This window comes from Gossypium arboreum, chromosome 6 (genome assembly GCF_025698485.1).
Source record: "Gossypium arboreum isolate Shixiya-1 chromosome 6, ASM2569848v2, whole genome shotgun sequence".
NCBI lineage: Eukaryota > Viridiplantae > Streptophyta > Magnoliopsida > Malvales > Malvaceae > Gossypium > Gossypium arboreum.
In genome coordinates this window covers 131506760-131524595 of record NC_069075.1, presented here as the reverse complement: position 1 = coordinate 131524595, position 17836 = coordinate 131506760, and the positions used below count along the sequence as shown (strand labels likewise).

Genomic DNA, 17836 nt, shown 5'->3' with positions numbered 1-17836 from the left:
ATTCTATATTATAGATTGAGAATCCAAAGATAAATATGGAATAGAGGAAATTTCCGATTAGTCCCTAAATTTCCATAACTTCTACAAATTGGCTCAGGTAAGTTCATATGGCTGAACTTGTATCTTAATTGTTAACATGAGAATGATGTAATGTGTTATTTCAGATATTTACTATTGAATTGTTAATATCGAGAAACAATGTGAAAATTGAATTGGAAGTTCAAATAGAGGAAAAACGCAAGATTGAGTACGCTTGTGTTGTGACGTGTGATGAATTGATGGATAATACCATGGTTGTTCCATGGAAAAATGTGAAACGTAGGTATGGTATTTCCATACCGAGTTATGATACGTAGGTATGGTAATTTCCATACTGAGCTATGATACGTAGGTATGGTATTTTCCATGAGGAAAACCATACTGAGCTGTGAATCGTGGCACTAAGCAAACGACGTACTCAAATCTGTAAGATGTTCTCTAGTTTGACAAGTGATGGTAAGTGACAATTGAAATTACGTGCTGAAATCTAATTTGATGTTTGAAATTGAGCTTAATGAAATGAATTCATCGTGTGAAATTGTGAATGGCAGGAGATATGTGTATAATACTTGCTTATTGAATTGCTATGGTATTTTGGTTAGATTTATGTTTTGAGCCTATGAACTTACTAAGCTTACATAAGCTTACTCCTGTGTGTTTAATGTTCTTTGTAGATTGACTAGGGGTCTGCGGATCAGATCAACACATCAGGGCACACTATCCAGATTACTTCGATAAATTTTATTATGCATCTTAAGGTTTATATGGCATGTAAAGGGTTTAACTGAAAGGAAGTGAAGGTGTTATAAACTTAGTTATCAACATTTTTCACTAAAACAGTTTTGGATAGCAATAGTAGTCCAAATTTGAAAAATCACAACAAATTGTGGAAATCTAATTAGAGGTTGAATAAAATATAAAATTAAAGCCTATTGAGTCTAGTTTTACATAGAAGAAACCTTGTAAGCAAAAGAATTTCATTTTATGAGATATTTGAATTTTTGTGAGACAACATCAGAATAATTTTGGGTTCCCTTGTTTTGACTTTGGAAAATCATTAAAAATTGTATAAAAATATTTGGGGGTTTAAATTTATATGATTAAAATCCTTTATGAGTTTATTTTCAAAAGAAACAAACGGGAACATCATCCAAATCCCATATGAGGAGATAATTAATTTTTAGTAAAGTGGAGTTGAAACTGTTGGATAGTGAAACAGGGAAGAATTTAAAGAATAAATTGTACTTATTGGCTAGACCAAAAATTTTGAAAATTTTATGATAATAAGATATGTGAGTCTAGTTTCAGCGAAAATTAGCAGAGCTTAATTTGGAGTTCTTTAGCATAAGATATAAATAATTTAGTGACTGTAGGAAAACTTTGATATGAACATAAGTAAGTAGTGGAATTTTGTGAAATTATTTTGTAAACTTCGATAACATCCTGTAACCCTGTTCTAGCAACAGATGTGGGTTAGGGGTGTTACAGAATTAAGTTAGCATATTTGATAAGATATGCATATATGTGAATTTCGTAATTTAAGTAAGTGTGTATACTTGATTATATGAGGTATTATATCATGTAGAGGATTTGATTTTGAGTTGGGCTAAATGACCTATAATAGCTTGTGAATGTGTTAAAGTGTTGATGTAGGAGGATGACAAAAATGGGTTGAGAAATATGGCTTGGAAAATAGCCTATTTTTGTCCACACGAGCAGAGACACGGGCGTGTGTCTCAGCCGTATGTGACACACGGCTTAGCACATGGGCGTGTGACTTGGTCGTGTGTCCCTTGCATCTTTAAAATTTCAAAACAGAATGTCTATGTATTTACACACGACCTAGCACATGAGCGTGTGGCTTGGCTGTGTGACCTAAGTTAGAGAGTTACATGGCATAAGACATGAGTGCGTCCCTTGGCTGTGTGAACCACACGGCCTCACCACATGGGCGTATGACCCTTGCACCTAGGAAAAAGTTTGAGATTTTTTGAAAAATTCTCTGAGTACCCGGTTTAGTCCCGACTCGTTTCTAATGCATGTTTTAGACCTCGAGGGTTCATATAAGGGACTTTGTGTTTGATTTTTGACATGAATATTGTATAAAATGAAATATCTATTTACTTAATCTGTATATTCCGGTAATGTTTTGTAACTTTGTTCTGGCGATGGATATGGGCTAGGAGTGTTACAACAAGCCTTGATGCGAACGAGTTGACTTAGAGGTAGCCTTGAGACATGCATGGTAGCTCTGGCTTGAGTATTTATTTATTTTGGATATTAAAAGTATAATGCATATAAATAAGAGTATTTATTTTAAAACTTGAAATAATAATATTTAATATATTTATAATATAAATTTATTTATTTACATTAAATTTTAAAGAATTTTATATATTTTATTTATCTTTAATAATGATTGCTTACCGTAATCATATAAAATTTAAATATTTTATTAAATATTTGATACATTAGTGGTGGCATTTTTAATTTTATAAATAACCACGAAGTATCTTTAATTTATAAATTAAAATATAAAAATAAATAAATAAAATAAATGGGGATTTCTTAAAAAAAAAATCTATCACCAATATTTCCCCACATTAGAAAAAGCTAGAAAGCGTAGACCCAATAGGATAAAAACAGAGTCCAAGATTAGTTTGACTCTATTTCAGGCCCAAATTGTATGAATATCCGATCCGATCGTATTCGAATCGACTCGTACACACCCCTTTTAATTAGTTTGACTCGAAATCAAAGACGCTAAAGAAACAACAATGGAGGAGGTCACGGCCACTGCTCCTAACGAAAAAGCCGTGGTAGAAATCCTACGGAATAGAGGCTGGTGTTTAGGCGATTTGGACCAAGTCAATGCTCTCATTGTATTATACACAGCTTTATCCGATGATGTCGACGCGTGTTCGATCGCTGATAAGGTTGAACCGGAGCTTGTTAACATGGACCTTAGATCCATCAGTGGGAAATCCTTACCCGAACTCAACCTCCGGAAATCTTCTCATATTCTAGGTCCCAAAGTGCTCCAGGTAAAGTCCTTCCTCTTCCTTTTGGCTTTTGGCTTTTGTTTTGGCATAATTTTGAATTGATTTTCTTTTTCTTTAGATTTCGTCGGTTAGGGATATATCTAGAAGCACCATAGCGGAGTTTTCGGGGAATTCGAGTAGTTCGCGTTTGCTGAGATTGGGTCTGACTGATGGTCATAGTGAGATGACTGCCATAGAGTACTCTCATGTTCCAGCAATTCCAGACAATGTGGTTCCTGGTACCAAGGTATTATTGCTTGTAATGCTTAACTTAGTTTTGCGCTATTTGTTTCTATTTTCATTGTCGATTTGAAACTCAAAAGCTAGTTTTTATGATTGCACGCACAGTAAATTGGCAGACCTCTTTAATTAAAGATAATAGAACGTGTGGCAAACATATGTATTTGCAAGCAATGCAAATTCTTGAAGCTAATGTGGGATAATAGTTTCCTGCAATTTGTTCATTCTCTCTAGGAATTCTTCATGATTCATTATGCACCAAACCTGCAAATTTTTTTTATTGTATTTCTTATTATTTTCAAATTATGGACTGTGGTTGGCAGATTCGTGTGGAAAATAAAGCCATGATAAAGGCTGGCATTTTATGTTTGAACCCTAAAGTGGTAACTTTGTTAGGAGGTGTTGTTCAATCACTCTATGAAGAATGGGAGATGAATAAAAAATATTCAGGTTTCTCCCGTTCATCATTAAGTTCATCCCAAGAAAATAGCACTTGTGGCCCTCCCCCATTTGAGAAGTTGCAAATTGAGGCTCCTTCTAGCAGTAGGTCTGCTCATCCTGGCCGATCATATAGTGAGTATTCTTTTTCTTTTTACATGTTTTGAATTAGATCTTGTTTCCCTCTCACATGCTTGTCCTTTTCATACCGCTTAATTGTTTTGCATTTTGTGTTAGTTCCAGCAATCTTTAATTGCTTTGGTAAATGCATAAGCTTGACATCTAGCCTTAGAGAAACAAAGTGATAGATGGAGGATGCACAGCTGGAATGAACTTTGTTGGCTACAATAATCAAGCTGCAAACTCTTGTTAGGATAAAATCTGTTGTCTGTTTAAGATGATGGCTCAAGTTATCTTAGAAAATTTTCACCATACCCTTTTGCTCTTGACTACTTTTTCATACTGGACAGATTTAAAATGTGCCGCAGACACTTTCATTGACAGCCTTTGAGGGATTCCTATTTCTTTGATAAATGTACTTCAACTTTCTTCCATTTTTCTGGGGAACAATTTTTCAGAGATTACAAGGGAAGGAAACTTGGAATTGGATTACTTGGTATTTAGTAAAGAAAGGACTTCAGATACTTAGGAACCTCTAAACAAGTTCACAATTACATGATGCCTGAGCTGTACTCTTGAATGATGAGAAACTCACAAATATAAACAAATATTGCCCCTCCCCTCCCTGCATCTTGTCTTCCATAATGAATAACAACTACCGATCTATTGTTGATAGTTAATTAGTGGCGGGTGGCCTATGGTTTATTTTGGCTGCACCTTGTCTCTGACTTTGCTGCTTTAATTATTGGAACTAGCTAGTTGTGAGGCATTTTTACAATTTGGAGAATACTTTATGTTGCTGTTGTTTTATGATTTCGGGAGATTATCCAGCATTTTTATTGATTATTTAATTTTCTCTTCTTTAAAGTTGTAATATTTGAATTGCTAAGGTATGTGTGTATATATATTAATTTTGAAATATTTGGTCATCAGAAAAGAAAGTTTACTTCGTAATTTTGCAGAACATGAAAGGCTAAGCTTGAGAAAGCTTTTCAGGAAGGACAGGAAATTTCCTCAAAAGTTGTTCCTTTAATTTTTTTCCTGTATGATATGTTCTATTTATAATGCAAGCTTTAGATGACTCTGAAATTGTGATTATTCATTATACTTGTTTGATCTAATGGTGATAATGTGTAGATTACTCTGAGTCAACACTGAATAGTGCTGGACCTGCTATGGCAAGTTCAGTTGGAAAAACTGAAAGCAGGTCGAGCAAAAGGAACCAGGATGTTGAAGTAAAACCAGAGAATGTGGATAATGGTCTTAAGACAGCTTTCATAGCAGAAAAAACTGAAGAAAATCCAAGTAGCTCGGAAGCAAGACCAAAAGAAGGTGCGGTTTTATCTTTATTTTATTTTATATTTGTACTTAATATATACAATAATGGCAGACCCAGCTACCATCTTTAAATTCAGTTTCATAGCTCTAGGAGATTGCCCGTATCATAAGCACATGTGGACTTCCTTTTTGAGGAAATAAGGTGAATGTGAGATGTACGTACTTACTAAAGGGGATCTGTACATACTACCTTCTACCTTGCTAAAAAGTTGTGCTATTAACTTCTCTTGTATGAACATAGACGGAAGACTTATGGCAAAGGCTATCCTTTTTTAAAATCTTAAATGGACTTTTTTGCGTAAATTGTATGTGTAAACCCACTTTCATTGATTGATAGGACAAAACAGAAGTAGTTTGTCAATTATCAACTTCAGTTTAGATCATGTATTGTTATGCTAATCTATATATCTTCCATTACCAGTAGCTGAGTCTGCCCCTCTTCAAAATCAAGCTGCATCTCAGAAGCTCTTGCAGAAAATGAGCCATTCTAACCTGGATAATCGACATTCTAGAGGTCGAAAATACAAGGGAAAGGGAAAACAAGAAGAGCCTATGGTTTTTACTTTGGATGAGTGGGAAAAGAGGAAAGTTGGCACAAAACCTCAGACTAGAATTGAATATCCTGAAACTAGTGATGAAGACCTTGCTCGGCAGCTTCAGGCTCAACTTGACTTGGAAGATTATCATGTTAGTGTTCTTGCAACTTAGTTGTTCCATTTGCCAGTGGTTTTTGTATTTGTCACCTTGTAATGCTTAATAAAATTATTTTCTTGTTCAGACACAAAGCATGCATGACACTGAGGCAGAGAACATTAAAAGAAGTATGTTCAAATATGAAAGAGAAGATGGTAGAGATCGACAAGAGGGACGTGGAGGGAGACGACGGGGAGGGGAGGGGAGGGGAGGGAGGGGAGGGGAGCTTTGGCTAATACTTTTTTCCACCTTATGTACAAGGTAACCTCTTTATCCCTTTTTTTTGCCTCGTATTTTGTCTTATATGCATGTAAAAGATATGGGTTGATTCAAGCTTGCAACTTGGACAATATAATTGTAATTTCTTTTTTGATATTTTCTGAAGTAGAATACTGTCATGGATAGTTGGATCTTTTCAGTAAAGAAAATTCCTACGCATAATTTAATGAGTTCATTGAAAAAATAATCATCAAAGAGAAAGAAATGCCCATGCCTCACACAACTTCCTTATTTGTACATCATCAGGGATTTAGGGTGGCGTGAATTATCATTTTGGCACGGTTGAAGTTTTTCCCCTTTTGACTGCTGCATTATGGTGTCTTTGCTGTCATGACATATTATTAGGCAAACATTCAATATTTTAAGATATTGTTGACAGATGGGATTATGTTCATTTCTTGAATCCTATATTTGTACAGCTGAGAAAATTTTGGTCACTGTAAAGCCCGTGATTGCCATGCTTATAATTTACAAGTCCTAACTATTTGTATTTCTAAGCTTTTTTTTTTTTTTGGATAAATATAAATTTATTAGTCCTTACAGAATAAACATAGAACCCAGAATAAGAGACCAGGGTCAAAAGCCACAGCTCTTCACAATCGGCAGTGAGTGTACTAATTTATGACTGGTTTTTATGGTGTTGTCTTCATGCTTGATTTCTTTAATAATCTATTTTTATACACTTGCAGTGTATTTCTTTTTAATGTTAAAAATGGATTAAAAATACATAAATCTGCGTCCGTAGTTTAATTGATGTGATTATTCTTCTTAAAATATATATTTTTTTAAGTACTTTTTTCAGATATATATTTACATGTTAATTTGATGTAGACTTAAAATTTTCAAGATTAATGTGATGAGGTAGATTTTGCTACCCGGAAATAATATTTTGGATTAGTATATCTCTACAATACTATTTTTTCAATTAAAAGTGAGAAATTGTTCAGAACCGAATCTAATACGGTTGCGACTTGAAGTTTAAAAAGAAAAACCATTGCGTCTAAGGGTGAGTTTGGATGAGCGGTGCGTTTATCTGCGGTTAGTGTAAAAACAACGGTAGCGGTGAGATTAAATATTGTAGCAATACTGTAGCGTGAGACAAAAAGTAAGCTAAATGCACTGTACCGCCGTCCCAAACGAAGCGTAAGTCAAAAACATTTTCATATATATATATATGTGTGTGATAAAACTAAGTCTGCAAACTATTAGTAAATTATTTTTGGTCTCTCAATTATTTAATTTTATTTTCAATGAGTTAATGGTGACAATTTTTAAAATTGACGTATTAGCAATTTTGATCCTCAACATTGTATTTTGATTTTTTTATAGTTTTACTTTTTTCCCTAATATTGAAGGTTAGTTCTAAAACAATAAGAAAAATGAAAATTATTACCTAGGATTTTTGGGCTTTTTTTAATATTTTCAATCAAATCAAATTAAGTGAAGTTCTTTTGAGTTAATTAAGTAGATGAATATTATTTTATCATCCTAACTCGATTTAAAAATTTTCAAATCTAATTGAGTCAAATCGAATTGAGTGAAATTATTCAAGTTAAATTAAGAAAACTAAACATGTCAAATGAAAATCTTATTACAATATTTCAAAACTCTTTCAAAGCAAAATGAAAGAAATATATATATATACACTTTAATATGATAAACTTAAATAGTTAATTTATTTATTTAGGTCCTAAAAATTATTATTTTGAGAAAATTTAAAATTTTTCATACATTATTTATAATCTTTTAGAATGTTTCTAGAATTTTTAATTTTATAATTTTTAAAATTTACATGTTGGAATTTTTATAAATATATTAAATTTTAAAATTTATTTTGAATATTTGAAAATTATTTTGTATTATTTTGTAATTTTTATTGAGAGACACGAATTTATTCATTTTTCAAAATTAACAGGAATTGACGGGTATTTACACTAATATGTTATTTGAATTATTCAAATTATAAAATTCAACTCAACTTGCATTTGAAACTCGAATTAGTTATTTGATTTGACTCGAAAAAATCGAATAACTCAATTTGATTAACTGAAAAATAAAAAAATTATTTTATTTTTTCAAGTCAAATCAAGTTTTGCTCATCTCTAGCATAATGTATAAATGTTAAAGGTTAAAACTGATATTATGTCAAATTTAAAAGTTATCACTATTAATTATTTGGTCGTCGCAAACTAAAAAATAAATAAATAATTGAATAATTATTTTATAACTTTTAATTATTAATTGACAAAAAATTACTAATAATTTAGGAAGTAGGAATAAAATATGTTGGAGACAAAACACATGGAGAGAGAAATGCACTGGAAAAACGATAATTAAAATGCACTGATAATCAAAATAATGTTACACATGTTAGGCTGCTCTCAACCAATCAAACTAATTAACTGAATCATAAATAACACACTTTCTTAACTTCACATTAACTGACTGCTAACTATAGTTAAATGACTGGCTACTCTATTACCACTACTGTAGTTTATCCTATAATATTATATATATATTAACGCACACTTTGTTAGAAGTGAAGATTGGACTGAGATGTATAATTTTGACTTCGAAAAACATCGGGTACAGTATATACATCCCATTTCAATTCAGTTCAATTCTCACCGATTCTATTCTCCCCAGTCAAGAAGAACAAGAAGATGGAGAGAACTCTAACCCGCTCATTAATCGCTGTTGTAATCTCTTCCTTAGCCGCGATTCGATCCTACAGAAGGAAGTCTCTCGATTTATCTGGAGCTCTTGCCGGATTTCTCGTTATGACTATTCATTTCGTTGTCGGATACAGGTCCTTTTCTTTTTCTTTTTACATTTATATGGTGTTTCTTTGTTTGGCATGCCAAGAAAGTTATTAATTTATGGGTATTTTAGGTTCGGGGCAATGTTGCTTGCCTTTTTCTTTACTTCATCGATGCTTACCAAAGTTGGAGAAGACAAGAAGCGACGAGTTGATGCTGATTTTAAGGAAGGTGGACAAAGAGACTGGTATTTTTTTTATATTCTCTCTTCAAATAAACCAATATACATCTTAATTTATATTTGAAGATTGATGAACTAATTTAGTTCAAATGAAAAAGAAAAATTAGAGTTTTCTTGATTGGTTGTGAAAGACAAGTGGGAACAAATCAGTGTTGTTAATGGATGGAAGTGGAACTCTTCTTTGAATGCTATGGCTGGAGTTTTTTCTTTCTTTCTGCCCCCCCCCCCCCTTTTTCTGGGATTCAAAAGGGTATAGAAATGTTGAAATTCTGATGCTCAAAAGAATTTGGCAAAAATCAAATGAACTAATTTTGGTGGGTAAGGGATGAAACTTTTGATGGGACAAATAAGGGGAAATATTCAGGGTCAATGATTTGGACTTCAATCTGTTGGTGAATAGAAGTAAGAACTTGCGATATGTGTAGAGTAGCAAGGCTATATTGGATTGTAGATTCTTTATTTGACAGGGTAATTCCCAATTTATTCATTTCAGGATACAAGTTTTATACAATAGTGGTATTGCAGCAGTTTTGTCTGTTCTTATTGGGAACCTGACTGGATGGGAGGACAAGTGCCTAGACTCGAACGATTCGGTTCTTATCACTTCCTTAATTGGTGGTATTATTGGTCACTATTCTTGCTGCAACGGTGACACTTGGTCATCGGAGATCGGAGTTCTTAGTGATGACCAGCCACGGCTTATCACAACTTTTAAGGTTGATATTCTTTTCCCTAATTTGATTTAACAACTTATTGTTTTGGATGGTTATATATCTAGTCACACTACAGTGTCATCACATCCTGTTCAAACTTAGCGACAACTTTCCGATAATATCCTGTTTCTCTGAAGCTCAACTCAGCTGCTTAGATATTTCCTCATAAATCAAAGCAACTATCCAGCTTGCATTCTACTCTAGGCATTTATGGTTGCTATGCAAAACACATAGTTGATAGTTATGATTTTTGTAACTTTTATTTTCATGTTATTCATGAAGTTGATTTGTTTTTTTAAAGGAACTATTAGAAAGGATTAGCTTTCTTGATCACTTAGATACGGTCTTAATGCATTTATCTTACCCATATAACCAACCTGATATAGCGGATAAAGACTTTGCTTCTTTTTGTTGTGTGCGTATTTACTAATATTACAGTAAATGATTATCAGTCTGTTCGAAGGGGCACCAATGGAGGTGTGACAAAAACAGGACTTTTAGCAGCTTTGGCAGCAGGGAGTGTCATTGGTTTAACATTTGTTCTGGTTGGATTTCTCACTACAAGATGTTCAAATGAAATGGGCATGAAGCAGCTGTTGGTAATACCCCTTTCTGCAGTGGCTGGACTTTTAGGAAGTATCATAGATTCTCTGTTGGGAGCAACCCTTCAATTCAGTGGGTTCTGCTCTGTCCGAAATAAGGTTTGTTGAACACAATGCTGAAGATTTTTAGGTCTTCAAAATTGAAAACAAGCTCCTACCATGCCATGATAAGCGAACCGTTCAATGCTGCCCACATCGTGAATATTTTTTGTTTGATCTCTTTGCAGGTTGTTGGAAAACCTGGACCAACAGTGAAGAGGATTTCAGGTCTTAACTTTCTTGACAACAATGCGGTGAACCTCGTCTCGATACTACTGACCACACTGCTGACTTCATTTGCCTGTGTGTACATTTTCTGAATCCTTAATTCTCTTCAAACAGTTTAGACAGTATACTGTTTTGATAAAGTTGAAAAAAATCTTAGAAAAGGATCCAATTGCCATAAAAAACTTCGTATGTGATGTGAATCAACATAAGGGGAAACGGTTTACCATTTGTGCCTGGAAATAAAGATTACCATGTTGCTCGACTGGCTAGGTTAGAATAAATTCAGAGGCGAGTTGTTCTTATCTTGGAATGATCTTTTGCAACTTCTTTTTGTGCTATGCTTCTCAATGTTTTAATTTCTCAATACAACCCAATTTTAAGGGAAAACAGAGAGAAACATTACATAACAACGAAATGCTTTGATCATAAAGGCTACACTACCCAATATCTTTTCCTTCAATGAACATGTGAAAGTATATTATTATGAAACATAGCTTGCCACATGGTACATAGTTTTGTTGGGGATTGGAATCTCATTTTCGAAAATTTTCAGAATATTGATATACAGGTGTGAACTGAAGAAGATATAGATTTGTTATAACTAGCTTCTAATTAAATAGTTGAAAAGATATTTAAACTAACTTAATGGTGATTAAAGAAAATTGTTGAAATTTGATTTTCTTTTTAAAACAAAGTCACAAAACATTTGTCACCTGTACTAAATAAATAACGTATAAATAAAGAAACATTTTAAGAGCTCTTGCTAGTAAAGTTAAAAAAAAAATTTAATATCATATTACCTCATCACCAATTAATATGATTTTCAATTACTCTTCGATGTCATTGTTGTTCAAATATGATATGATATTGCCTCTTGAAGAATCATAATGTTTAGAATCTCCAATTTTTTTACCGGTAATTTTGTTAGGTGCTATTTGATTGAATATGCCTAATTATCAAATGTTATTTATAAAGCTAAACTTGAATTTAATTGGTATATAAGTGATAATTAAAATGCATAGAGTTCTATTTAAGTAATAATTTTATTTTACATCATTAAACACAATTTAGAAAAATAAAATTATAAATTAAATTATAATTATTATAATTGTTTCTATATTTTATGCTTAGAGTTCTTTTCAATTAATAACTTTATTTTAAAATTAATATAACTCTTTTAATTGATATTTCTAAATTGACTTATAATTATTTAGTGATATGATGGAAATTAAAAAAATATTCTTGTTAATTTAATTTTTTTCAAACTCGTATTTTTATATATAGATGATAAATAAAAAGAACAGGAAAGGTAAACTAGTTTATAGTTTATATAGGTTGTATTGGATTTTACAAACTTTTATGGAATATAGACATAATATATATATATATATATATCTTTTTTTTGATACGCATATATATATATATATATCTTAAGTGGGTTAAGTTGGGTTTAATTATGTATTTCAATAATAAATAAGCAATCGATATAATTGACTCAACTAAAATTGATAAAATTGTATGCCACTTTTACTCACTTGGTGGAAATCAAGAAGTGTTAAGGGCTTACAATTATTATTTGATAAGAACAACATCCAATGCAGTATTGAAGTACATGACCCAACTTTCTTGTTGGGCTTGCGATCCACTAGCATAAGAGAATGCCATCACAGACAGGATGAAGGAGATCATGAATTTTCAGCAAACTTTAGACATGGAGTTTAGTTGGAGGAAGATGAGGTTTGCCTCTTCAACATTTAAGCATAAGTTGGCAGGGTTTTACTAAAGGAGGGATTGCTGTTCATATGAAGTTTCATTGCCTGTAATTTGTATGGCTTTGAATGTATAGACAAAAGAAAAAGATAATGGATACAAGAGGTGTAGCAGATACATATGCTTGAAATCCAGTGCCTCTAAATATTTTGATGGTGATGACATTCAAATCCTATTGACTCGCCAAACAATATCCAACAATCAGGGCAGCTACAAATATATTTACGTATATTTTCTTTTCTTTTCCCAAAATGGTTACTGAGTGTTCAACAGGTAACCGGGCATGCAGCGGGAAGAATCACGTTGGCAGCTGTTTCCAGGCGTTCCCATGTTAGTTTCCTCTTCTCAGTTGCCTCAATCGACTGGGAGTTTTCCTCCTCTATCTTCTGCCGGCAAGCAAGCACAAGTTCTTCATCCACCTCGCACAACATCTTCTTTATGCTTTGTGTCAGGTTAAGCACTGCTTGGTTCCAATGGTTCTCGGAATTTCGCTCAAGGGCGGGGAAGATAAGAGGAAATATCACCTGACGGTTATGTGTTACAAGATTAAGGATGTGCTCATTGTTCCATAGCAAGTGAGTTCGTTCAGCCACCTGAAAACAGTGGAAAGAGAAAAGTTGAAAACAGTTTCATATTGCCCTTTTGCCGCGTTACATAATGATTTCAATCAACCAAAAACGAAAGCAACACTCATAATCGATAAAGATACAGTCCAACTTAAAACATTTTTCTCACAGTGATTAGAAAAAAGGAAAATATACCTGGTAATGGGAGCTGTTTAAGCAAAATGCAATACGCCGAAACAGTGGAACCATGATCTTTAGGAACTCGGCCATGCTAGTCATCTCCAAAACCTCTTCCAACTCGCTAATAAACATTAACTCCTTCTGACTATTTGTAACTGGCCAATACTTTAACAGTCCCTTAATCACGCTGTCGGCTAACTTCGGATCCTTATCTATAAACTGTACAACACAAGATGTTAATTGCTGATGATAAACACGCACCAGTTTCGGTTTGTGTAAAGGAATAAGGGCTTTCCACAAAAACATCTTGTGTTCCTCTTTCAATGGTACAGCAAAACCACTAATAATACTTCCAAATATCTCGAGGAGTTCAGCAATACCATTATGCCTTTCAGTTTCAAAAACAAAACGATAGATGATATTGCTAACAGCTTTTCGTACAAAGGGCCTGTGCACCATGAGTTTCCCGTAAATTCTGTGCAGAATTGTTTTCAAACAGTCCCTTTCCCGGGGGTCCTCAGAATCAAAAAGGTCAAGTAACCTCGAAATAAAAGAATGATCTACATACTTCTTTGCCACCTTTGCATCAAGAGAACTATACGTAATAAACCCAAGAAGTAGATCATATACGAGTTGCAAATTTGACCATGAAGGATCAAACATTGGCTCTTCATCTTCCACTTCACCACTAATGCTATTAGACCAATATTTAGGTGGAAAAACTCTGAACAGGTTAACAGCGCACATTTTACACATTGCGGCAATTGCCGGTTCATTGAACTTTGTAGACCCCGTAGAAACAAAATCGACAAGTTCTATCAGTGTTTGATGTTTAAGATCTTGCTCGGCACTAGTTTTATCAGGATCACTGAAATCAGAAACCTCACAGCACAGATTCAATTTACTAATAAAGAGGCTCTGCTTCTGCAGAATTGAAACATCTGTGAAAGATAAATTGGGTTCTACTGCCTCCACACCAACCATGATGCTAGCAGGAAAAACAGCTGAGGACACCCGTTTAACAACACTTAGACGACTTGACATACTATTCCCGATATTTGTACATTCAACTCCATTCCCTAAGTTAGAAGTATGGTTTCCAGAATCACTTCCAGATGAATCTAATAAGTCAGATTTTTGTAACTTCCGCGGGAGTTTGATTAAAATTTGTTTGAGCATTGTAGCAAAGAAACTTCCAGCAACACAAACTGCCGAAATCGAATTACAATAGTTACAGACTAACAGTGATTCAATCAAAGTATACAAGTGCAAATTGTAAGTGGAAATAGGGATGGCATTGATATTTGATTCAGTAGCTGGAAAGAGAAATGATGCTAAGGTTCTTAACAAGTTATAATTCTGATTGACAAGTATATTTTCAAAGGAAATACCAACAAAGCACAATACTCAATGCAGCAAATAACAAATTCAGTAAAGCGATTGCAATTACCCCCAAATCACAGTGTCACAACTGCCACCATCATTATTGTTTAGAGATAGCAAAACAAATCATGGTAAAGCACTCACTTCAAAAAACTAGCAAAATAAATCATGGTAAAGCACTCACTTCAAAAAACTAAGTTTCCCAGAAAGAAAATCATACACTTCTAGTAATAAACAAACAAGGGGCCTAACAACAGCAATATTTTGATGAATTATAAAAGAACAGATAGAATTTTTGTTTCAATACAGAACAGCCATAAGATAACCTTCAGATCCGATAAAATAAAGCGAAAAAAGAGAGTAAACCCACCAACGATCTAGTGCCAAATCACGATCACATGACATGGAAAAAAAACCCAGATCTTATTCATAATAAAACTTTTTAATTAACACAAAATGTCATCATCAAGCATAATAAATTTAGCTAAAAAAATTGACCCAAAAGGACCAATAAATGAACGAATCATGTAGTTAGGCCAAAAGGAGGGGGGAAAACCTGAATCGGTTGAGCTGTTAAAGGATAAGTTAGGGAGATGGAAGACCAAAAAGGAAGTTTTTAAAGTCCCGAAATTGCTTTAGAGTTTAGATTTTACATAAAGACAGCATTTTGGTTGTTCTTTTGGGTGGTGTTGGGTGGCATGAAAGATGAACAATTTGGGTTCCTAGTTGAAGAGAATGATTGGTGAGGCATTAGAAAATTGAAGGCACCGCCAGTAATCACCCTCCACATGGGACTTGTGATTTCCATTTCAAAGATGAAATTATTATTACAATGCTAACTACACTTTGTACTGTTAAACAGTGTTTAAATATAAATATTAAAAATTTTAAAATATATAAAAAAATACTAATTTATCTAAAAAATCTATTTCAAAGTATATTTACCGGAATGAGCTGATTTCAGCATTATTTTCCAAAAAAGATCGGTTTTGGCATAATGCATCCATGTAGGAGCGTTTTAGGAGGAAATTTCCAGCAAATCGAGCTCTGGGGGAGCGTTTTTGCCATGTCAGCACAAAACGCACTCATGTGGACGCGTTTTGCTGACGTGGCAAAAAGCTCCCCCAAGAGCGCGTTTTGCTCCGTGTTTTTGACCTCAACGGCTAATTTTTTTTACCCTTGGGGGGGTTCAACGGTAAAAAAAGAGAGTATAAAACCCCCTCCTATTATTTCACACAATATTTCTTCAAATTTTAGCAAAAAAACTCTAAAATTTCTCCCTAAAGCTCTCAAATTTCTTATTAAATTTCTCAAAGCTCTCTTTAATTAGTTATTTACTTTAATATTTTTTCTAAATTAGTATTATTTTTTTATAATTTCAAAAAAAATGATTGTGTTAGCAATGGCTGGGAATTAATTCGTCTCGATCATAAACATATCTCAATCGAACAAATAAAAATGGTAAGGGTTAATTTTAATTTTGAATATTATTTAATATTTTTTCATTTATGTAATTTTAATTAATTTTAATTTTTGAATATTATTTAATATTTTTATTTATGTAATTTTAATTAATTTGTATTTTATATTTTTTTTATAACAATCTGTAGATCGAATGTTACAATGTTATATTCGTAATATGTCTAGTCCTCCATCACCGTTAATAGAAAATTACTTAAGGGAAGCGGGTTTTTGGCACGCGGCCACTATAAGCCGGGGGTGCAAGTTGGACCCAAAACTCATCAGCACGTTAATAGAGAGGTGGAGACCCGAGACGGACACATTCTATCTTCCATGCAGAGAGTGTACTATCACTTTGGAAGACGTCCAATTACAATTAGGATTACTGGTGGATGGGTCCGCACTCACCGGGTTCGTTCAGTCTGCTGATTGGGGAGCCATATGCTACGATATTTTGGGTGCGATTCCGAATAATATTTACAGAGGTCGAATCGAGATGGGCTAGTTATGAGACACATTCCCGGAGCCGGGGAATGATTCGACTGAAGTAGAAAGAATATGATATGCTCAGACATACATCCTTGAGATGATTGGAGGTTATTTGATGTCGGACTTATCACGAAACCTTATACATCTGGGGTGGCTACTGAAACTCGTTAATTTTAGAGCAGTTGGCGAATTAAGTTGGGGGATTTATGTGTTGGCAACATTGTATCGAGAGATGTACGGGATGACGCCACTAAATAAAGTCAAGATTGGAGATTGCCTATCACTACTGCAATCACGAGCTCAGTTTCGCTTTCTATTTTTACGTCCTCGAATGAATCACCCATATACATTCCTACTAATAACGAGGTAAAATTTTTATTTGATTTTATAATTATTCAATAGATTTAAAATAAAATCGTATGCTGAAAATTTATTTAATTAGGTGGAACTATCCGGCGAGTTATGTTGGAATACCTACCGCTCTTGAAGATATACAGCTTCTTTTAGACCAACAGTCGGAAGCGCAAGTAAGTATTAAATAAAATATATATACATAAAATAGTCATTTCTTATTTAGTATTTAGTATTATGTATATAACTAATATTTTTATCACGTTCATATAGTTTCAATGGACACCATACGAGGATCTGGCAATACGGGTAGTAATTCTGGAAGAATTCTTTCAAAATCTGAACATTTGACATCTTAAGGTCTTATTGGTCAACTATACTACTATCGAGATGCATCAGACAGATTGAGTGTTGCGGCAATTTGGATTCTGAAAACAGATTCTTGAAGAACCTGAGATGCTCGATGACCAGCACAAAATTGACTTACGGCAAATGAATACGAATTAGTCGATATTCTTCTCGAAATATATCAAAAATTGGGAAAACTAGTATAATTAAATACCTGATCACGAATCGATCATCGTCCCAAAGTTAGCGTACGCGTCGAGTTACATGCCATGGTTTAGGATCTATAACTGTCGAAAGAGTAGAGGTGTTGGAAAATTCGTGTCGAAAGGGAACGACGGGGTCCTTTAAATCCAAAAAGAAGGGATGATGGCACGGGCCCATCAATAGCGCCAACACAACCACCGGACCCAACGCTTCAACCGACGACACCCACAGCACAGCCCCTTCAGATTATGCCAGGTGCGTGTCCTAGCTATTATATGTATTCTAACCCTTATATGTTTCCTTTTCCCAGCCTA

General features: G+C 33.7%; 3 protein-coding genes across 6 annotated transcripts; 2 read left to right on the top strand and 1 right to left on the bottom strand.

The window, feature by feature from the left end:
* Nucleotides 1-2730: 2730 nt before the first annotated feature.
* LOC108485111 (uncharacterized) lies at nt 2731-6920 on the top strand. 3 transcript variants are annotated; one of them, XM_053029247.1, is made up of 7 exons: nt 2731-3083; nt 3160-3327; nt 3644-3893; nt 5016-5210; nt 5641-5903; nt 5995-6170; nt 6723-6920. In XM_053029247.1, the coding sequence occupies exons 1-7, from the start codon at nt 2817-2819 to the stop codon at nt 6811-6813; spliced, it is 1410 nt and encodes a 469-aa protein (XP_052885207.1). In that variant the 5' UTR covers nt 2731-2816; the 3' UTR covers nt 6814-6920. The 3 variants fall into 3 exon arrangements, with proteins under 3 accessions (XP_052885207.1, XP_052885206.1, XP_017644450.2); XM_053029246.1 differs by having other exon boundaries at nt 2732-3083; nt 5638-5903; XM_017788961.2 differs by having other exon boundaries at nt 2733-3083; nt 5638-5903; nt 6435-6920.
* Nucleotides 6921-8700: 1780 nt separating this feature from the next.
* On the top strand, nt 8701-11051 carry LOC108484226 (protein PGR). The gene is made up of 5 exons (XM_017787939.2): nt 8701-8997; nt 9081-9194; nt 9682-9904; nt 10354-10602; nt 10731-11051. Exons 1-5 carry the CDS (start codon nt 8852-8854, stop codon nt 10860-10862), a joined length of 864 nt encoding a protein of 287 aa, XP_017643428.1. The 5' UTR covers nt 8701-8851; the 3' UTR covers nt 10863-11051.
* A 1527-nt stretch (nt 11052-12578) lies between these two features.
* LOC108483910 (serine/threonine protein phosphatase 2A 57 kDa regulatory subunit B' kappa isoform-like) lies at nt 12579-15506 on the bottom strand. Of its 2 annotated transcripts, none has more exons than XM_017787443.2 (3): nt 15226-15506; nt 13302-14494; nt 12579-13133 (listed from the first exon to the last, which is right to left on the bottom strand). In XM_017787443.2, the coding sequence occupies exons 2-3, from the start codon at nt 14463-14465 to the stop codon at nt 12807-12809; spliced, it is 1491 nt and encodes a 496-aa protein (XP_017642932.1). In that variant the 5' UTR covers nt 14466-14494; nt 15226-15506; the 3' UTR covers nt 12579-12806. The 2 variants fall into 2 exon arrangements, with proteins under 2 accessions (XP_017642932.1, XP_017642934.1); XM_017787445.2 differs by lacking the exon at nt 15226-15506 and adding an exon at nt 15040-15217.
* Nucleotides 15507-17836: the final 2330 nt, after the last annotated feature.

Coding starts and splice junctions, on each gene's coding strand:
- LOC108485111 (XM_053029246.1), top strand. CDS start 2,817: ATGGAGGAGGTCACGGCCACTGCTCCTAACGAAAAAGCCGTGGTAGAA. Junction 3,894..5,015: donor TCATCCTGGCCGATCATATA/GTGAGTATTCTT, acceptor GATAATGTGTAG/ATTACTCTGAGTCAACACTG. Junction 5,904..5,994: donor TTGACTTGGAAGATTATCAT/GTTAGTGTTCTT, acceptor TTTCTTGTTCAG/ACACAAAGCATGCATGACAC.
- LOC108484226 (XM_017787939.2), top strand. CDS start 8,852: ATGGAGAGAACTCTAACCCGCTCATTAATCGCTGTTGTAATCTCTTCC. Junction 9,905..10,353: donor GGCTTATCACAACTTTTAAG/GTTGATATTCTT, acceptor AATGATTATCAG/TCTGTTCGAAGGGGCACCAA. Junction 10,603..10,730: donor TCTGCTCTGTCCGAAATAAG/GTTTGTTGAACA, acceptor ATCTCTTTGCAG/GTTGTTGGAAAACCTGGACC.
- LOC108483910 (XM_017787443.2), bottom strand. CDS start 14,465: ATGCTCAAACAAATTTTAATCAAACTCCCGCGGAAGTTACAAAAATCT. Junction 13,134..13,301: donor TAAACAGCTCCCATTACCAG/GTATATTTTCCT, acceptor CACTGTTTTCAG/GTGGCTGAACGAACTCACTT.